At 36.6% G+C, this 16,748-nt stretch overlaps 2 protein-coding genes across 4 annotated transcripts in view; one reads left to right on the forward strand and one right to left on the reverse strand.

Moving 5' to 3' along the window:
• The window catches only part of LOC139593720 (sodium channel protein type 2 subunit alpha-like), a 122,855-nt gene extending 119,279 nt beyond the window's left edge, over window positions 1-3,576 (forward strand). For both annotated transcript variants that reach the window (XM_071434989.1, XM_071434990.1), the window contains one exon: window positions 57-3,576. In XM_071434989.1, coding sequence (XP_071291090.1) covers window positions 57-1,240 — 1,184 coding nt within the window. In that variant the 3' untranslated portion in view covers window positions 1,241-3,576. The remainder of the gene's footprint in view (window positions 1-56) is intronic.
• Window positions 1-16,748, reverse strand: part of LOC139593721 (uncharacterized) — a 32,642-nt gene that overhangs the window by 2,675 nt on the left and 13,219 nt on the right. The window contains exon 2 of one of the 2 annotated variants that reach the window (XM_071434992.1): window positions 209-282. The exons of the other annotated variant lie outside the window; for it this stretch is intronic. Within the exon in view, the coding sequence (XP_071291093.1) occupies window positions 253-282 (30 nt within the window). The 3' untranslated portion in view covers window positions 209-252. Of the gene's footprint in view, window positions 1-208; window positions 283-16,748 lie in introns of those variants that run through there. 2 annotated transcript variants of the gene reach the window in all.

Below are 16,748 nucleotides of genomic sequence, written 5' to 3' on the forward strand. Positions count from 1 at the left end.
AAATGTAATATGTGTTAAAAACTTACTTTCTTTATTTATTTTTATGTTTTTCATAGGTATGTTTCTAGCTGAGGTAATTGAAAAGTACTTTGTGTCACCCACTTTGTTCAGAGTTGTACGACTTGCCAGGATCGGTCGAATCCTGCGCCTCATTAAAGGCGCTAAGGGAATCCGCACTCTGCTTTTTGCTTTGATGATGTCTCTTCCTGCTTTGTTCAACATTGGGCTGCTGCTCTTCCTGGTCATGTTCATCTATGCCATATTTGGCATGTCCAACTTTGCCTATGTCAAGAAGGAAGATGGGATTGATGACATGTTCAACTTTGAAACGTTTGGCAACAGCATGATCTGCCTGTTCCAGATCACCACGTCCGCTGGCTGGAATAATTTGCTCAACCCAATTCTCAACAGTGGGGAGCCAGACTGTGACCCTAACAAGGCTCATCCAGGGAGCTCTGTGAAAGGTGACTGTGGCAACCCTTCTGTTGGGATTTTCTTCTTTGTCAGCTACATTATCATATCCTTTCTGGTAGTGGTGAACATGTACATTGCTGTGATTTTGGAGAACTTCAGTGTTGCTACTGAAGAAAGCGCTGAACCCTTGGGTGAGGATGACTTTGAGATGTTTTATGAGGTTTGGGAAAAATATGATCCTGGTGCAACACAATTCATAGAATATAGTAAACTGTCTGATTTTGCAGCTTCTCTAGATCCTCCTCTTAATATACCAAAACCAAACACAATTCATCTTATTGCAATGGATCTACCTGTGGTGAGCGGTGACAGAATTCACTGCCTTGACATCTTGTTTGCTTTCACAAAGCGTGTTTTGGGGGAAAGTGGGGAGATGGACACCCTCAGAATACAGATGGAAGATCGGTTTATGGCATCCAATCCTTCTAAAGTCTCCTATGAACCAATTACAACCACACTGAAACGAAAGCAGGAAGAAGTTTCTGCCACTATCATTCAGCGTGCTTACAGACGTCATCTTCTGAGACAGTCAGTAAAGAAGCTTTCATTTATGTATCAGAAGGATGGGGGTGATCAGCTTATCAAAAAGGATGTGATTGTTGGTAAGCTGAGTGAAAATTCATCTCCAGAGAAAATGGATATGTCTGCATCCACCACAGCTCCGCCTTCTTATGATAGTGTAACAAAACCAGAAAAAGAAAAATATGAAGATGACAAATCAGAAAAGGAAGACAAAGGAAAAGACAGAAGAGGAAACAAAAAATAAAAGGCTCTTTTATCCATGATGAATGTTTGCAAGCTTGAAAATATGTTTCTGTCAGTAGCACTCTTACTGGAGGATTATGCCAAAATTATAAGTTTTTACATATTTACCCACTACTGCAGACAGTGCTTGTCCAAGAAAATGATCCATCACTAGTAAACTCTTGGTGTGTAACAGGGAAACAAACTTGCAGAACAATAGTTTTGATTATCAGCTGTTACTAATTGAGAGGAGACACAAAATTTCTACTTGGAATATAGGAACCCTTTAGGGGTCCTGATAAACCTGTATTTTTGTGGAGTAAGTGTATCCACTGTGTACATCTCATCTCTTATCTGTGTTCCATGTGTGTCAGTTCTTGTTCATGATTTCATTTGCTTTAATAACATACTGCTTTATTAATTCTGCTGTGCTGAGAAAAAAAATCTAAAACCTCTTTATTTAGATAAACACTAAATAATACTCTTGTGTGCAGAGAAACACAAATGTCAGGAATATGTAATTATGGCATCATAATATGAACATAGTTCTCTTCAAGCCACTTCTAAATGCAGAAAGCCAGGATTCCAGATTATTAAACCTCAGGATGTAAATCAAAGAAGCACCAAACTATTAAAAAAACCAAGAGTCCAGATAAAGAATTTGTCAGTAAATCAAACAAGGAAATAATTCTCACAGAAAAGAGGTCGGTAACTTAGTCTTTTAAGTTTAATGTATTTATTTTTATTACCTTTCAGTAGTTTTTAATTTATTGTACTGTCCATTTCAGATACAAATAAATGATGCTACATAGAGCTCCTGTTTGGAAAATTGTGAAACTACTAAAAAAACTTACTTTCAGTGTACAAGATAGCTGATAATTCCTGAAACATTCAAACAATTATTTTCACAGAAGAGCTACAAATGACAAATTCTGCCTATAGGAAATTATATATATTTTTTTAAATGGTATGTTTGACCTTGTAGTATCGTGAGTAGCTTCCATACTTTATTCCAAAGTCTGTTGCTACACTTCTCATTTCTCATGAGTTTATCCCATTTAGGAAAATAATCAAAGCTATGAGTATAAGCTGAAAGCAGAGTATCTTTGGGGACAAATACTACCTTAATATATACCTCAGATTTCATTTTTTCTACTTTGGAAGGATGGATCATAGAAACACAAAGTACGTACATGAGAGAGGTGGTTTTGACACCCTCTTGGCAATTTAGTCAGGTTTCCACTGTAATGTAACCTTCCACAGAGAACTGAGATGACCAAAAAGATGTAGTGAAATCAGCTTTGTCCTGCACGGGGGTTTAGATGATTTTTTTTTTGCATTCAGGCTGACACTATACATGTAAGTAAAATACCCTCTGTTATTTAATCAGTTGTTTTACACAGTGGTACCTTTTTGAACAAGGAGACAATGACCTAATTACCATATATATGTCAAATATGTACCCTGGTAAGTTAGCTTGCAACATTTCAGTAGATATTATGATATATTCTGTGATACTTTAAATAATTGGAAGCTCTAACTGATGCATGCTTGCTGCAATTATCCTACAGCTGTTCAAGTTTAACATGGGAAGAAATGTGAATGCTAAAAAGAAAACCTGACAAGACCATCATTCCTCATACCAGTAAGCAATAGTTTGCTGCTATTAAAGATTTTATTTTGTGTGAGTGTTGCAATTAGCAAATACGCACTAAGGTGGTGGACTATACAGGACAAATAGATGGCTTAAAATATGGGGCTAGAAAAAAATTATAACATATATCTATTATTTTTATTTTAAAAACATTTTATTTTATAACATTTTTTACTCATTATAAGAAATTATACATATTTTCCTGTTGTTATTAATATTTATTGCTGTCTGTCTTTGACACTTTACTGTTCAGAAACATGATATACAATGTGTAATGGAAAATTTCTGCTAATTGCTTTAAATAGCTTTTAATAAGGAATAATTTTAAAACAAATGGACAGTACAAATTTTTTTTCTGATCTGTTGGTAGGTCTTTTTATGTGAAACAAGATAGAAGGCCTTTTTTTATGTTATAATCCTGTTTATTGATTTTCAGGGATCTTAGTCATAGGAACATTGCTTTTTTCCCGGAGTTAATATCACACTGTCTGCTTTGCTTATTGGTGCACACTGCAGTAGAAACACTTTAAATATAATTTGTTATTTTGCATTTCTTATAAAAGAACTAGAATATTGATGGGGTCCTGCTTTTCTGGAAATTATTGGCTCATAGTATACTGATGAACTGCATGCAGGAAGTTGTTTTACCAAAAATAACTACATTGCTAACAACCGAAAAGAATAAAGATAACCTTTTTATGTAATTATTTTAGTCTTTGTCTTTTATTGTATGAATTTTATAAAGATTAACAAGTAATGGTAAAATTAAGGGGGAATCACTTCAACAGTGAGGTGATTTAGACATCTAGATCACGTGTTGCTTCATGACTTAGCTCAGTCTCAACTTGTCACTATCAAGATGAAATGAAATGCTGATGTTGTCCTGACCAAAAGAGTTTTTCTAGAATTCAGAAAAAATTGTATTTCAACTACATGTCTTTTGGCCAAATTTTTGAGTTGTCCAGGTAGACCTCTAGTGATATTCTCTGTTGGGCAAGTCCAGTGTGGGATGGCTCCACAGCTGCTCCTGCAGACACTGCTCACTCTGGGATAGGGCAGCCTGGATCTGTCACCAAAATAACCCCATGGGACCATAACAGAGTTGCTTTAATTCCTTTCCCTCTGAAGAAATCCATGCTTGCCAAGAGGAGGGAACAGGAGCTATTAGAGGTTTTAGGGGCCGTGTCACTGCCGTCCTCAGGCAACTGATGCCTTTGCAAGGCTCTCAGGCTGGTCCCTGGTGAGAGGTTGCTGCACACGTGGCAGGATGAGGGACATGGTGTGTGCATTGGACCTGGGCATGGGGTGACTAATCCTTTTTGGTTTTGTGTGTGCGTGTTCTCATTTCTCTTGTGAAGAGAAGTTGCTGTATGCTTGGGCCAATATAGCTAACAGGAAAAAACCCTGAACTGTGCTGTGCTTTGAAGGACAATGTGCATGGTTTTAGCAACTATACCTGATTTTAATTAATATGGATGTTTTTATCAATCCAGAATAACTAGTGTTTTAATATGGCAATTGCTAATAATTTTGTATTAATGTAATAATGTAAATACTTTTAAAAAAATTATACTTTTTACCCTTAAATTGCTGTTTAAAGTTAAGTCAGTGCTGGATGGGTGTGTAGGTAAATTGAAAATTCTATGTGGAATAAGCATAAAATATTTATGTAATGATTTTTCTACAAATTTGGTAGTGCACAGAAATATATAAGGTCATTTATAAAATCATTTTACCCTTTACAATTTCTATTCTTTTTGAAGTTATGACCATTGAATCAATAATACAGCTGGAGTCACTCCATTTTTAGTATCTTAAATGCAATATCTCAGACCTGTACCAAAAAAGTAATATATTTTTGGATTCCAAGTGTATATATTTGAATAAATTTGGATACTTCTGTATTTCTTTGAAATTATTCCAGTATACCTTGAAGGTAAAAAACTTATGGAAGACACAGTTGACTTGCAGACTTCCTCCTTAACCTGCAGGTATGAAATAAATCTGTGGTTTACTTTTGATATAAGACAGTGGTTTTAGGTAATGGGTCAGTCATAAATCATTATGCAAAACATTAAGCAAAATTCCTAGAGCAGTAGGACACTCCACTCTCTTATTGTCCCAGCTCATAGACAAGGAAAAATTAGTAAGAAAAGCTCCCTTAAAACTGCCTAAGAAATGAGCTGTCTCTTACTAACCCAGGAATGAAATTGTATTTTACTTTGTGAAGGTGTCATCAACCTCCAGTTCCCCTCCCCATCCTCCAAAAAAGCCTCAACTATTCCTCAAATCTGTATGGGAACATAAAAGTGAAACATTTTTGGAATTTTTCAAATCCTGGCCTGGTTCAACCTTGTAACAAAAATGTTTCACTTCTAAGGACAAGACTTCACTTCTAAAGACAAGTCCCGCATCCATCCTATGGAATCACCTGTAAAAATGAAAAAGGGAGAAGGTAGCAGGGGGAATAGGCAGGATATCGCTTCTCGCTTGTTTTCAGCCAGAGGCCTTAACTAGGTTCGGGGGTAGTTGGGTATTTTCAGGCAGGAGTTTGCGTTGCGGGGGGCGGTGGGAGCATCTCCCGGCTGCTGCGGGGCGGAAGGGCCGGATCGGAGCCACGGGCGGCACCGGCTGCGGGCACGGGCACCGCCAGAGCCCGGCTGGCACTGAAGGGACCGGGCTTGTGCTTGGTACAGCCTGAGAATCGCTCTGGTGGTGTGGAGATAACAGTCACTGTCAGCACTTCTGTGACTGAAACAGCAGCTTCTTGGATTTCAGTTCTGTACCCTGTAAGACATGTGGACCTATATCCCATGTACCTGTATCCAGACCTGATACCACGTCAGCTAAGAACTGCCGTGCTCATCTGAGCTTACTAAACTACAGCTGAAGGGTTTTGATGCAGTGAGGAATTCCTCAAATAGCTTTAAGGTTTACTTTTCTTAGTAGGCATTATTCATCTAATGCCACGGTGCACCCCTGAAACAGCCCCAGCCTTCTGAAGAATCACATATGAAAGTATCTGTGTCATTTGCACTTCCTTATACATATTATATATATATATGTGTGTGTGTGTGTGTGTGTATATGTATATATATATATATATAAAAATATGTATAATGAAGTATTATTAAAAATGCAGGGGGATTTTTTTGGACATAGAAAATCCTTATGATATTTATTCTATAGTATAGATTCAGAAAGGCTTATCTAGCTCAGTAAGGCATTAGGAGAAATAATCTGAAATCTCTGCAGTGTAGGAATATTTAATGGCTCAGAAACCTCTGCATTAGCAACATCTTTTTCAGTGGGGGATGGTGCCATTTCTTTCATCCTAAGAGCACAACTAGGTTTTGTCTATGTGATACAGCATGCAGGTTCTGTCACTCAGCATATTTATTTTTCCTCGCTGATCAGTGGGAGCTGTTGCATGGTGGAAGGAGACATATTCTAGTGCTTGCCTTAAAAAAAAAGACTGCAGTGTAACCCAAGCAAAGTAAACTGCGGTACATTCTCATCCCTCTGGAGAGGAAAAATTGCATGCTGAAGCACACATGATGTCTGCTGCAAGAAAAGCTTTTGATGAAAATAAGGAGTGGCATTTCATAAACAATTTATAACAATCAAATCCTGCAGTTCCAGACATGCTCTGCACTTCCATTTTCTATTGTCTTAAAAGCATGTTACTTTAACAGCAATCTTGATAATCATCTTTGTGGAATGTGACAGCTGATTAGCAAACAGCACAAAATATTTTTCAATGTATATATGAAATGGAATGTAATAAACTGTTTTGATTTCCAAAGTAGTAAGTATCTGTAACAGTCATGTTTAAAAATGGTCAGAGAATTACATGCTGTACTGCTATTTGCAATATTGCTTTATAAAAAAGTCATGCTTGCAGATACCATAGCAACCCGTCATGTGGTACTTTTTGATTGCCAAGCTGTATAGTAGCTTTATGCTCGTATTCTGCAGCCATACTTGCATTAATATCTTTATATAGTGAATGTTAATATCTTTATATTGTGTTTAGTGAAAATTGTAGCTGTATCCACAACATAATGCAAACTGAACTATGCCAGCAGTGGTCTCAGGCAGGCAAAAAGTTAAAATAATCTCTCCAATAATTGACATTGTGAATACCCTTTCTCTTGTCTTAACTTCTTCATGGTCCTGATGATTGCCAAATGTGGTCTTACAATGATTGCTGCAGCATTGCTGCAAATACTAGTAAATTAATTCATACAGATGGAAAGCAGATGCTCATGCTCTAACTATATAACATTGGAAATTGGATGTGATTTATGTGATTCTGAATAGGAGGGCAGATAAATGCAGGCTCCTGACGGCCTCTGCCTGGAACTGCATGTGCATCCAAGAAAAAAAAATCCAGAATGATGCAGAAAAGCACTGTGAATTCACCAGCTTTACCACTCTTACTTTCTCATTTATTTGAAAGCAGTTACTTGAAATTTCATTTACCTATGTTGCATCAATCTTTTAGAATTCTGTTATTTTTATATAAAGACTGGAAGAACAAGGAAAGGAGAATGTTTGCTTTGAAAAGATAGTAACCAATGAATATGAAGACAAAATAATACTGTGTTGACATGATTTTTTACTTGTATTTCAGGATTAAAACAGGTTTTTTACAGTTAAACTCTACTACACATGAGAAGAGCATCCAACAGGAAATTTCAAAAGCTACATAGAGGAACTGACAGGAAGAGAAATCACAGTGCTGATATTACTTGCTGACAGGTTTTAAATATAAAGTCTTTTGCAGAAGTTAATTGGAAATTGATGAACTCTGAAAATAAAAGATTGTGCCACAGAACATGGAGTAAGAAAAATCTGCAGCAGAGTGCAATTAGAAATTACTGTCTTACACATGAAACTGTTTTACTTTTGTGATTAGAGAGAATACTTCATACTAAAAGCTAGGATCAAAAAATAATTTACATATCTGTTAATACCCAAAACACATCTATGTATATGTACCCTATTTATTCACACCTATTAATATATATATATAAATGTCTTTAATAATTTAGCAGTTTAAAAATTCTCAAAATTTTCTTAAGAAAAAAAGAGAAAAGGCATAATAGGAAGGCATGTGGATTCAGTTTTTCTATATGACTTGGTGCCTATTCACATTCCAGCTTCCCTTTCCCTGTTCCCCTATCAATCCCTGTCCATGAGATGAAGGTTTCACATGGCAATTCAGACTGATGTGGTGGAATGTACTCCTTTTAAAAATCCATGATGAAGTAAAATAAAATGCCTTTTCTCCTCTGAAGAGCAGAAAAAGGTTCAGTTTGCAGGTCTCCCTGGCATTGTCAGCAATATGCTGTCCAAAAACCACTTGTGCAATTCTTGGCTTTTTAAAAGTTCTGTATTAAGTCAAAGGAACTGCATTTGAAAGGTTTCCTCGGTGTTTCCTCAGTATTTCTTCATACATAGGACACAGAATAAAAAATTAGTTCTTCAGAGCTGCATTTAGTCTACAATCTCTTTTGCCTCTGGTTTTACAGGAGTAAATTTGTGGAAGTCTAAAGGAAGAGAATGTAAGTAGGTAGGTAAGAGCCTATACCTGCCCCTCCACACGTAGCTTCTTTCTGGCTTTAGGGCAGCTCTAGTAGAGTGTAATTGTGTCTCCTTTTCTTTTCCTTCCTGCTCTGTTCCCAGTCTGGAAGACAGAAGAGTTACCTTTCAAGCAGGAAGACCACAAATCAATTTATTGTTGCACATGATTCAAATGGTGGAGCTGAAGAGTAACTGGATCAGCTGCAGCAGTTTTTTCATGTATGACAGTGCCAGAAAATGATGGTAGGTAACCTCATTAGCAAATAGACTTCAGCAGCAATTAGAATAAATGTTAAAGAGTGAAGAGAGAAGATAATTGGTGTTTAAAAACAAAAATTAGAGACAAGGTCTTTTAGGTTTTATAGGTAATTTTATTCCACACAAAATTATAACTTTGTGTATGAATGCTTTAAAAAACAGATGCACAGTACTCAGACCTCCCTTGTGGAGATAAAGGACATTTAGAAGTGATTTTAAATAATCTTGAAACATGGCAAAAATACCACCTTAAAATGTCCCATTTAACTGCAAGCAGAGGCAGATAAATTTGATATTCAGAGACTGATAAACAACTTACTTCCTCCTTTTACTTATATTTTTCATATAGAGAAATTGTTTCTGTCTGTTTTTAGAAGTGTCCTTTCTGATATAAGTAAGAAGTACTTTTGTAAAGTTATCTGGTTTGTTCATAACTTTGTGAGAGTTTCTTGAGGTGTGACTGTGTTTTCTTAACAGTTTCAAGTCTCTAGTTAAATGTTAGGACAATTTCAGTTATGAACTTCCCTAGCTCTTTAAAAATTTTCTTGTGGTGCTTTAGGGCTTTTCTGATAGCTTGCTAATCTATTACTGATCTGGCAGAATGTAATATAAACTTCTACTAAATTTCTAGTCTTTCTGAGCACAACTGGAATGCTGGTCTGAAAAAGCTTCCTTGAATATTACTGGCTGCTGGCCATTCTGACAGTGAAAAAACCCAAACCATTCGTGCCAAAAAGCCACCAGAGGTATTACCAAGCCAATCCAAGGTTTATCTGATTGCCAGGGTGAGAGACTGACCAACCAATTGCTTTCTGATTCTTCCCAGCCTGTTGATTGCACGTGCACTGGCTAAGTCATGGTAGTTGCCAAGCAGGAAGAAAGTTCTTTCAGCACACCACAAACTGCTCAGCCCCTTAATGCTTCTAAGTCTGTAAAAGCACAGCAGCCAACGAGGCCCTTCTCTACCCTGCACACTGTGGGGAGAGCTTTGAGTACATAACCAGCAATCTCTCTTGTAGATGAGGCAGGCTTTCTCTGTCTCATTTTTCTGCTCTGTTTACCAGGCTGTGGGATGAGGGGAATAAGTAAAGGTATGGAAAGGAGGAGGAGAAGCAGCTCAGTTCAGAAAGGTGACAAGGAGCTGGAAGGGTGGGGATAAAGACGAAGGAAAGGGACAAAATGAAGCAGGGCAGTAACTTCTGTTCCAGACTGTCACAGACTGAACTAGCTTAACTGGTTTAATTTAGTATTAAAAAAACCCAAAAGTCATAAAATCCTAAGTCCACTGAAAATACAAACTTGATAACAGTGAGGATTCTTTAGTGTAAGAGGTATTGAGCAATTGCACAGCTTTCTTTGTATTTATAAAACATGCATGATTAAGAGTTTCTGCCTGCTTCTGCTCAGTTTATATATTAAGGGATTACTGAAGATTTGTCTGAAACCATCTAGATCTATTGCTGTCAGTTATACTGACATGTTATGAGGAATTGTTACAATCACAGATAGTTGGTGTATTTCAATTAGCATTCCATATCATTATCTTTTCCTAATCTTAGTTGTAGCAGAGGAGTTGGTTCAGCTCATTGGTTTTATCAATGCTGTCCTGATACTTTTAGAAACTGCAATTGTTTGGGACTTTGAGAGAAGTTTTAAAAACATGGGCACATTTATGTTCCAATATAACTGAAGAATACTCCAAGGGGCTCAGAAATTTGCTAGGGTATGATGACAATTTAGCAGATCCTTCACAACTCAGCTGTAAAAGGCATTGGAGGAAAGCAATGTCCAAGTGTTTATAAAAATAATTTGTTACAGTGCTGTTACATACTTTCAATGTTCAGGGTTTATGTAAGAGATAGATTAACACAGCTGCTGGGTAGTTAATGGACACAGGGAAGTTAGGGTCAAATCATATCAATACGTGAATTTTCTTGATCTTGAGTGATCAAAAAAAGAAAAAAAGTCATTCTTTACATATTATTAATGCAAAATAATTTCCTTATTTTGTAGAATTACATTAAATTATTTTCCAGCATTCCAGTTTCCTTCCCTAAAATACGATGCATCAGTCTTGACTCTCCTGATTCAGTGTAAATATAGTAAAAGTAATACTGACAGACATAATGTTTATAAATCTAGTTATCATAAAATCAAAATTTCATTTATGTAGGTATGCTTTATATCTCTGTGGCTTTCTCATTCCCTCTTCAGAATTCTAGACATCTCTGGTGAGTAAGCTCTGGTGCTAGTGCCTCACTGTGATTTTAGTTTCAGTAGCATTTCTGACAGCTGACATCTCTGAATTTGCTTATCCTTACTAATTGTCAAGTAGAAGGTCTAAATTAGGCCATAGTGTGACAAACACATTTAACTGCCATAAGGTGGCAATGTATGTGAAAGAAGAAGTCCTTTCCCCCCAGTTAGAAGAACCATTTGTACTTTTCTACAGCAGACTGGATTGGGGAACTAAAACCTCAAGGACAACAGAAGTTTATCTTTAACCTAGATAATTTTTCCATTCAATTCACACTACTTCAAGTACTATGATGTGTTATATTTTTCTGATTCATTTGTCTCTACCATAGTTTCAAAGTTATGAAATAATGCTTATTAAAAAAAACATTCCAACAACAAAGAAACAAAAGAAACAAAAAAAACAACCCCAAATTCCAGGAAAAAAGACACCTCAAAAACTCACAAGTAAAAATGCAAGAAAATGTGTATGGAAACTCAGAAACTCAACACCATTGTATTAGAGTTTTCATTCTGTATGATTAATGGAAAACTTGTCTGTGTACACCTGATATTTCAAGTTTCTGTTTATTTATAATATTTTGTTCTGCTAAGAAGAATTTTTAGATGTCTGGTATTGTATTGCTCTAAGCTGTCTCAGTAGTTTGGATGTGTCACCTCATAGCAAGTCTTATGTTCTTCCCTAAGTTTAATCATAATAATTAAAACATATTCAGGACCAGCCTTATAATTACATAGCTTTATTTTCCATGCCTCTGCTGCTGATAGTTTTATAGCCTCAAAAGTGTGATGCAAAATTTCTTAAGTTTTTCTTTCAATCATTGAATTTGCAGTTCAAATTACTTTCTTCATTACTTTCCTCAAAGAGGCATTACTTTCTTCAAAGTTTTGCCCAACAGAAAAATGCTTTCTTGTTATTTCAATATTTTATTCACAATCATCACTTTTCTCCAAAGTAGGCTATTCCATGTGTAGCTACTGATTTACCAGCCAGTCATTTCATCTGCCCACAAGAGAAGTAAAAGTTGTGTAGGTGATCAACTTCACTTCTGATTGACGATTTTTAAACCTGAATCCTTTGTAACATTTCCTGGGGGATACCTTTCATTATGGTTATTCCAGCTTCCAAAAACACTGTCTTCTACCACTGAAAATTGAGGGGTGTTGAGGTAGACTAAGTCAGCAGAGGCTACTTCCATTCCAGCACAGAAGAGGGCTGTGCTGCAGTTCTGTGTGGAGGAATTCCATCTGTTACTCTGTTGTAGTATGTTCAAATGTATTTTTGTGTGACATGAAAATGTGCCTTGGCAGAGGCACAGTGAGATGGCATCAGGGTGGGTGTGTTGAGGCAGAGGCAGGGCCCTGGTGAGGCAGGAGGAGGAGCCAATATCGTGGTTTGGCAGCCACTGTAGATGAGGGATGGGATAACTTCAGTGTGTGGGAATTGTATAAAATGTGGGGTAAGGAGTAAGATGACATCCACTCAGTGAATTTACTTCCACTTTAATCTTGACTTTCACCTTTTGGTTCTGCATCCCTGTATTATTTATTCTGTGAAGATCTGTGAATTTTTAGACTCATAAAAATATTTAAAATTGTTTGGTTGGGTTGCTTTCTGTATTTTGAGTATGCATAATAAATGATTAGTGAAGAATGCATAGAATCTGGGGATTAATATAATTTTCTCTTGAGGATTTGCATAACTTGAAAGTGCTTCATGCATAACTGCCTTTGCCATAGCCATGTTTTCCAAGGATCAGAAGAGATTTTCTTAAGAAGTCTTTAAAGTCGTTAAAGATAAATCTTTGAATTCCAGAGATCTTTTTATGAAGCAAGTGGCTTCATGACTTTGTTTTACAAAATAGGCTGTGTACATGTTTATTGCCATACAGTTGATTTTTTTCAATTTCTATGTTAATTTTTCGTCTGGTATTCATAGTCAAAATTAGGGATTTTTATCTTTTTAATCACTTCTTCGTAAGGACATACAATAATAATAATAATAATAGTAATAATAATAAATGACACAATCTCCCATGAGGTAGGGTATTTTCATTCTAGCATCCTCTAATGGCTTTTTATCACTTTTGGCTGCCTCAGTTTATCAAACTGAGTCATGCCATCAGGAAGCAAATTCTACCTAAGCTGAATGGAAGGATTCCCAGATAGTGATTTTTTTAAGTCATTGTGATACAGTTATTTGACATTTGTGAAAAACCTTGAGAAATTCTCTCTATCTCAAAACCCTCATCAATCATTAAATTTTATAAATGCAACTTCTAGCAGCAAGATACCTTTTGATAAAGAATATACATTAATTTGCTTCTTTGAAGAACCATTTTTTCTGATATGAATATATAAACCATGCATTTGAAAATAATTGATTAACCTAATTCATACATATGTCATGTAATTATGCAAGTCTCAGTAATATAAAAAAAAGGATTTTTTTTAGCTTTAAAGGATTTAATCAGAGCAGGACTCCCCTACAAATGAATAGAATGATCCTTTTTCATCTTTGGGCTCTCTGCCAAGATTCATGAGTATGGCAAAAAAATCAGACTGAACAGTTTAAAATTAGATCTCACCTGTCTCTTCACAAATGCTAATAAAGTGGAAGAAATAACTCACTTGTATTCCAGGCTCAGTAAATGTAGCAAGATTTTGGGGGCTAAAACGGGGAGACTGGGTTGATTCTGCAGGATGCTTGCTGAACAGGGGTTAGGTTTTGGAAGCAGGCTGCCAGCATGCTCTGCAGCAGTTTGCAGGTGTAAGGACAGCAACCTTTCACACTGTGTGCTCTCAGAAATACACTGATATTGTTAATGCCTTTAAAAGAATATTGAGAAATTCAACAAATTTCTGCTTCCTTAGAGGCTTCTGGAATGAATTACCACTACAAAGTCCAGAGGTATGAACTGGTAAAAAATGTCTTCTTCACTCCACAGACTCAGCCAAGTGTCTATGTACTGTAGTAACTAGTAACAAACCTGCTAGTGGTATTTCTTACATATGTAGGAACAGATACTGATAGGGGCTTTTGTGGGGTTTGTTCCAAGTGCAGAATAAACTAATTGAATAATGAACTTCAATAATTACCTAAAAAAAAAAAAAGCAGTAGTATTTGCAGTCACAATATTTTAGGGATTAAATGGGAGCAAATAAAGACCTGAATAGTACCTGTGAATTTATTGTTTCAAGGTGACTGGTAGACATGTGCTTATTGTGGGTTTTTTTTTTTTTTGGTTTTTTTTTTTTTAGGGCAAAATTGAAAGGCTGATTACATGTGCCATGCAAAGCAATGCTAGTGTATGGTAACTTGAGGAATAGCCAGGAATGGTAGCAAAAAGCTGCAGGCTGGTGGCTCCTGTAGTGGGTAATTGAGCAAAGTGTGAAGTTACTCACCAGTAAACAAAGCAGACAGACTTTACTTTGAGCCGTGTTTTACTGGTAATTAAAAACCTACATCATAAATCAGCTGCAGAGATGTACATGTATACCTGCCACGTGGGTTCAGAGAGCCTGAGACTTGTGTGTTATAAAAACAGGCTGGTTCCAGAAGGTTCAGCTATGGGGAGGGACGTGGGGGTGGCAGCAAGCAGTGCAACATCTGAAAAGCCAAGTGCCATCAACGTTTGGTGACATAGTTACACCTAAGTGCATTTGTGTGAATCTGTGCCTGAACCCATCACACTCAGAGTACACAGACACGAGGGAGCAGGTCCACAGGAGCTCATTTCGGTCAGATTGATGTTATTTACCTGCCTCAGTGCAAAACAGATGGGTACCTCTATAGAATGTTACCCTACTACTCCCATTTTTTCCATTATTTGCTTAATGAAAAAGACAGTGGTTACAAGGAAAAAAATTCAGGTTTGGTTTTTTTTTTACTTCAGCATAGAACTAAAGAAGTTCCTTCTGTGTCCCGACTTTGCCATCCAAAGAATTACTGGTAAGTACAACATTGAATGAAGCATTCCACTTTGTTCAGGTTTTCTTTTAAAAGGTTTTCATACTTTTCATTTTATTTCAGAGGTATTTTAAAGGGGAAGTTCAAAGAAGATGATTAGATATTACCTAAGCATTCTACGTACTGTCGGTTATACTATGCCTAGATTGCTCATAATTTCAGAAAACCCAAGACATGTTAAATGAACTAAAAATTATAGGGCTAAAATGCAAACAAGTTACTTTTAATTCACTTACTATGGCACTTAAACAGAGTTCTGGTAAATAGCATTTCCTCTAATACTATTTTTATTATTTCTTGGCGTATCTTAAGAACCTTTTATTTCCTTAATTAGTGTTAATTCCAATTAAAAATTGAGGATACTACTTCATTCTGCTGATTGAAAATGAGATACACCCCCTGTTGTAGCTGTAGAACATGAAAGGTTCTAGGACTCTAGAAATCTCTCTAGGACTTCAGTGATTGTGAGCAGTTACCATCTGATGGTTGTTCAGCAGCCTGTGTGAAATGAATCAGTAAATTTTTGGAGCAGCATAAACAAGCCTGCAATGCTGTGCTGCCTATTCTCTACATAAATAGACAGGCCAATTCTCCAGAGATGCAGTCTGGCACCTCTCACAAGTTTGGAGTTTACTTACAATTCATTATTAATTGTTAAGTGCTTACAGCACACTCGATACTGTAAAAAGTACAAAGATACAGTCCCTGCCTGGAGGAGCTTACTTTAGAAGATAAGCAGAACCAACTCGTTCTTTTCCTACACAATAAATACAGTTTTCATTGTGTTTTGTTCAAATTCTCTTATACTCAGAGAATATGGGCTTCAAGGCAGGTTACACAACATTTCTTTACTGACTTTCCTATTACCCAGTTCAGAGTGAAAGGACTGTCAAAGCATGCCTGGCTGTATGCAGTGTGACAGGTTTCACTGTTCAGAACAATTGGTCCCAACTGCTCTTATTTCTTGTTTAAGGTTTCAAACCACTTTTGAAAGCTATCAAATTTCATGTTAATCTCCTCAGGAGGAGAAAGAATGAGTTTCTGGATGGGAAGACAAGCCAGAGCTGATGCATAGTGAATAGCATGAGAGGCATAATATTACTTGGAAGGATCTCTGACATGTCTGTGCCCCCTTTTCCATAAGGCAGAAAGCTTTATGATTTTCTTTGGGGGTGGGGAGAATAGGGAATTAATAGGTTAGGCAAATGTGGCATTCTCTTGAAGAAAAAAAAAATGCTACCCTGAATTTATAAGTAGAATGTGTATGATTTTATTTGTATGATTTCTTCTCAGGTGAGAATTAGTACATGGTGCATTTGGGTTTTTATGTCCATGGCTATACTTGTTCCAATCCCTTTCATTGTAGAATCTCAAGCACATTCACCATTTTTTGGAAAGATTCATAAATAGTAACAAAGTGTTAAATGTTAAGATTTGGGTGAATGAGCAAGAATTTGTAACTAAAAGTAAATTATAAAATGGAAGGAAAAATAGGCAATAGGAGGTGAATGACCTGAAACATGTAGAGAAAGAAAAAGATATAAAAATATTCTGAAAAAATACAGATAGAAAGGAAGTGTGATCAAATCGTGACAAAGCACCTCTGCAACAGTTTTTGGGTAGTGTATGTTCTGCTTCTACTAGTCTGGTCTGTGAATGAGTCAGTTGCTCTAATAGGACAGCAGATTATAATGAGAAAAAAGAAAATGTGATTGGAAGCCATCACTCTGGGGGCTCCTATCTGGAGGGCAGTTGAGGAACCAGGTCACAACAAGTGAGCTGGAAGATTCCTGCCTCAGCTGC

This window comes from Agelaius tricolor, unplaced genomic scaffold (assembly GCF_023055355.1).
Source record: "Agelaius tricolor isolate 1412-34295 unplaced genomic scaffold, bAgeTri1.0.p SCAF_10, whole genome shotgun sequence".
NCBI lineage: Eukaryota > Metazoa > Chordata > Aves > Passeriformes > Icteridae > Agelaius > Agelaius tricolor.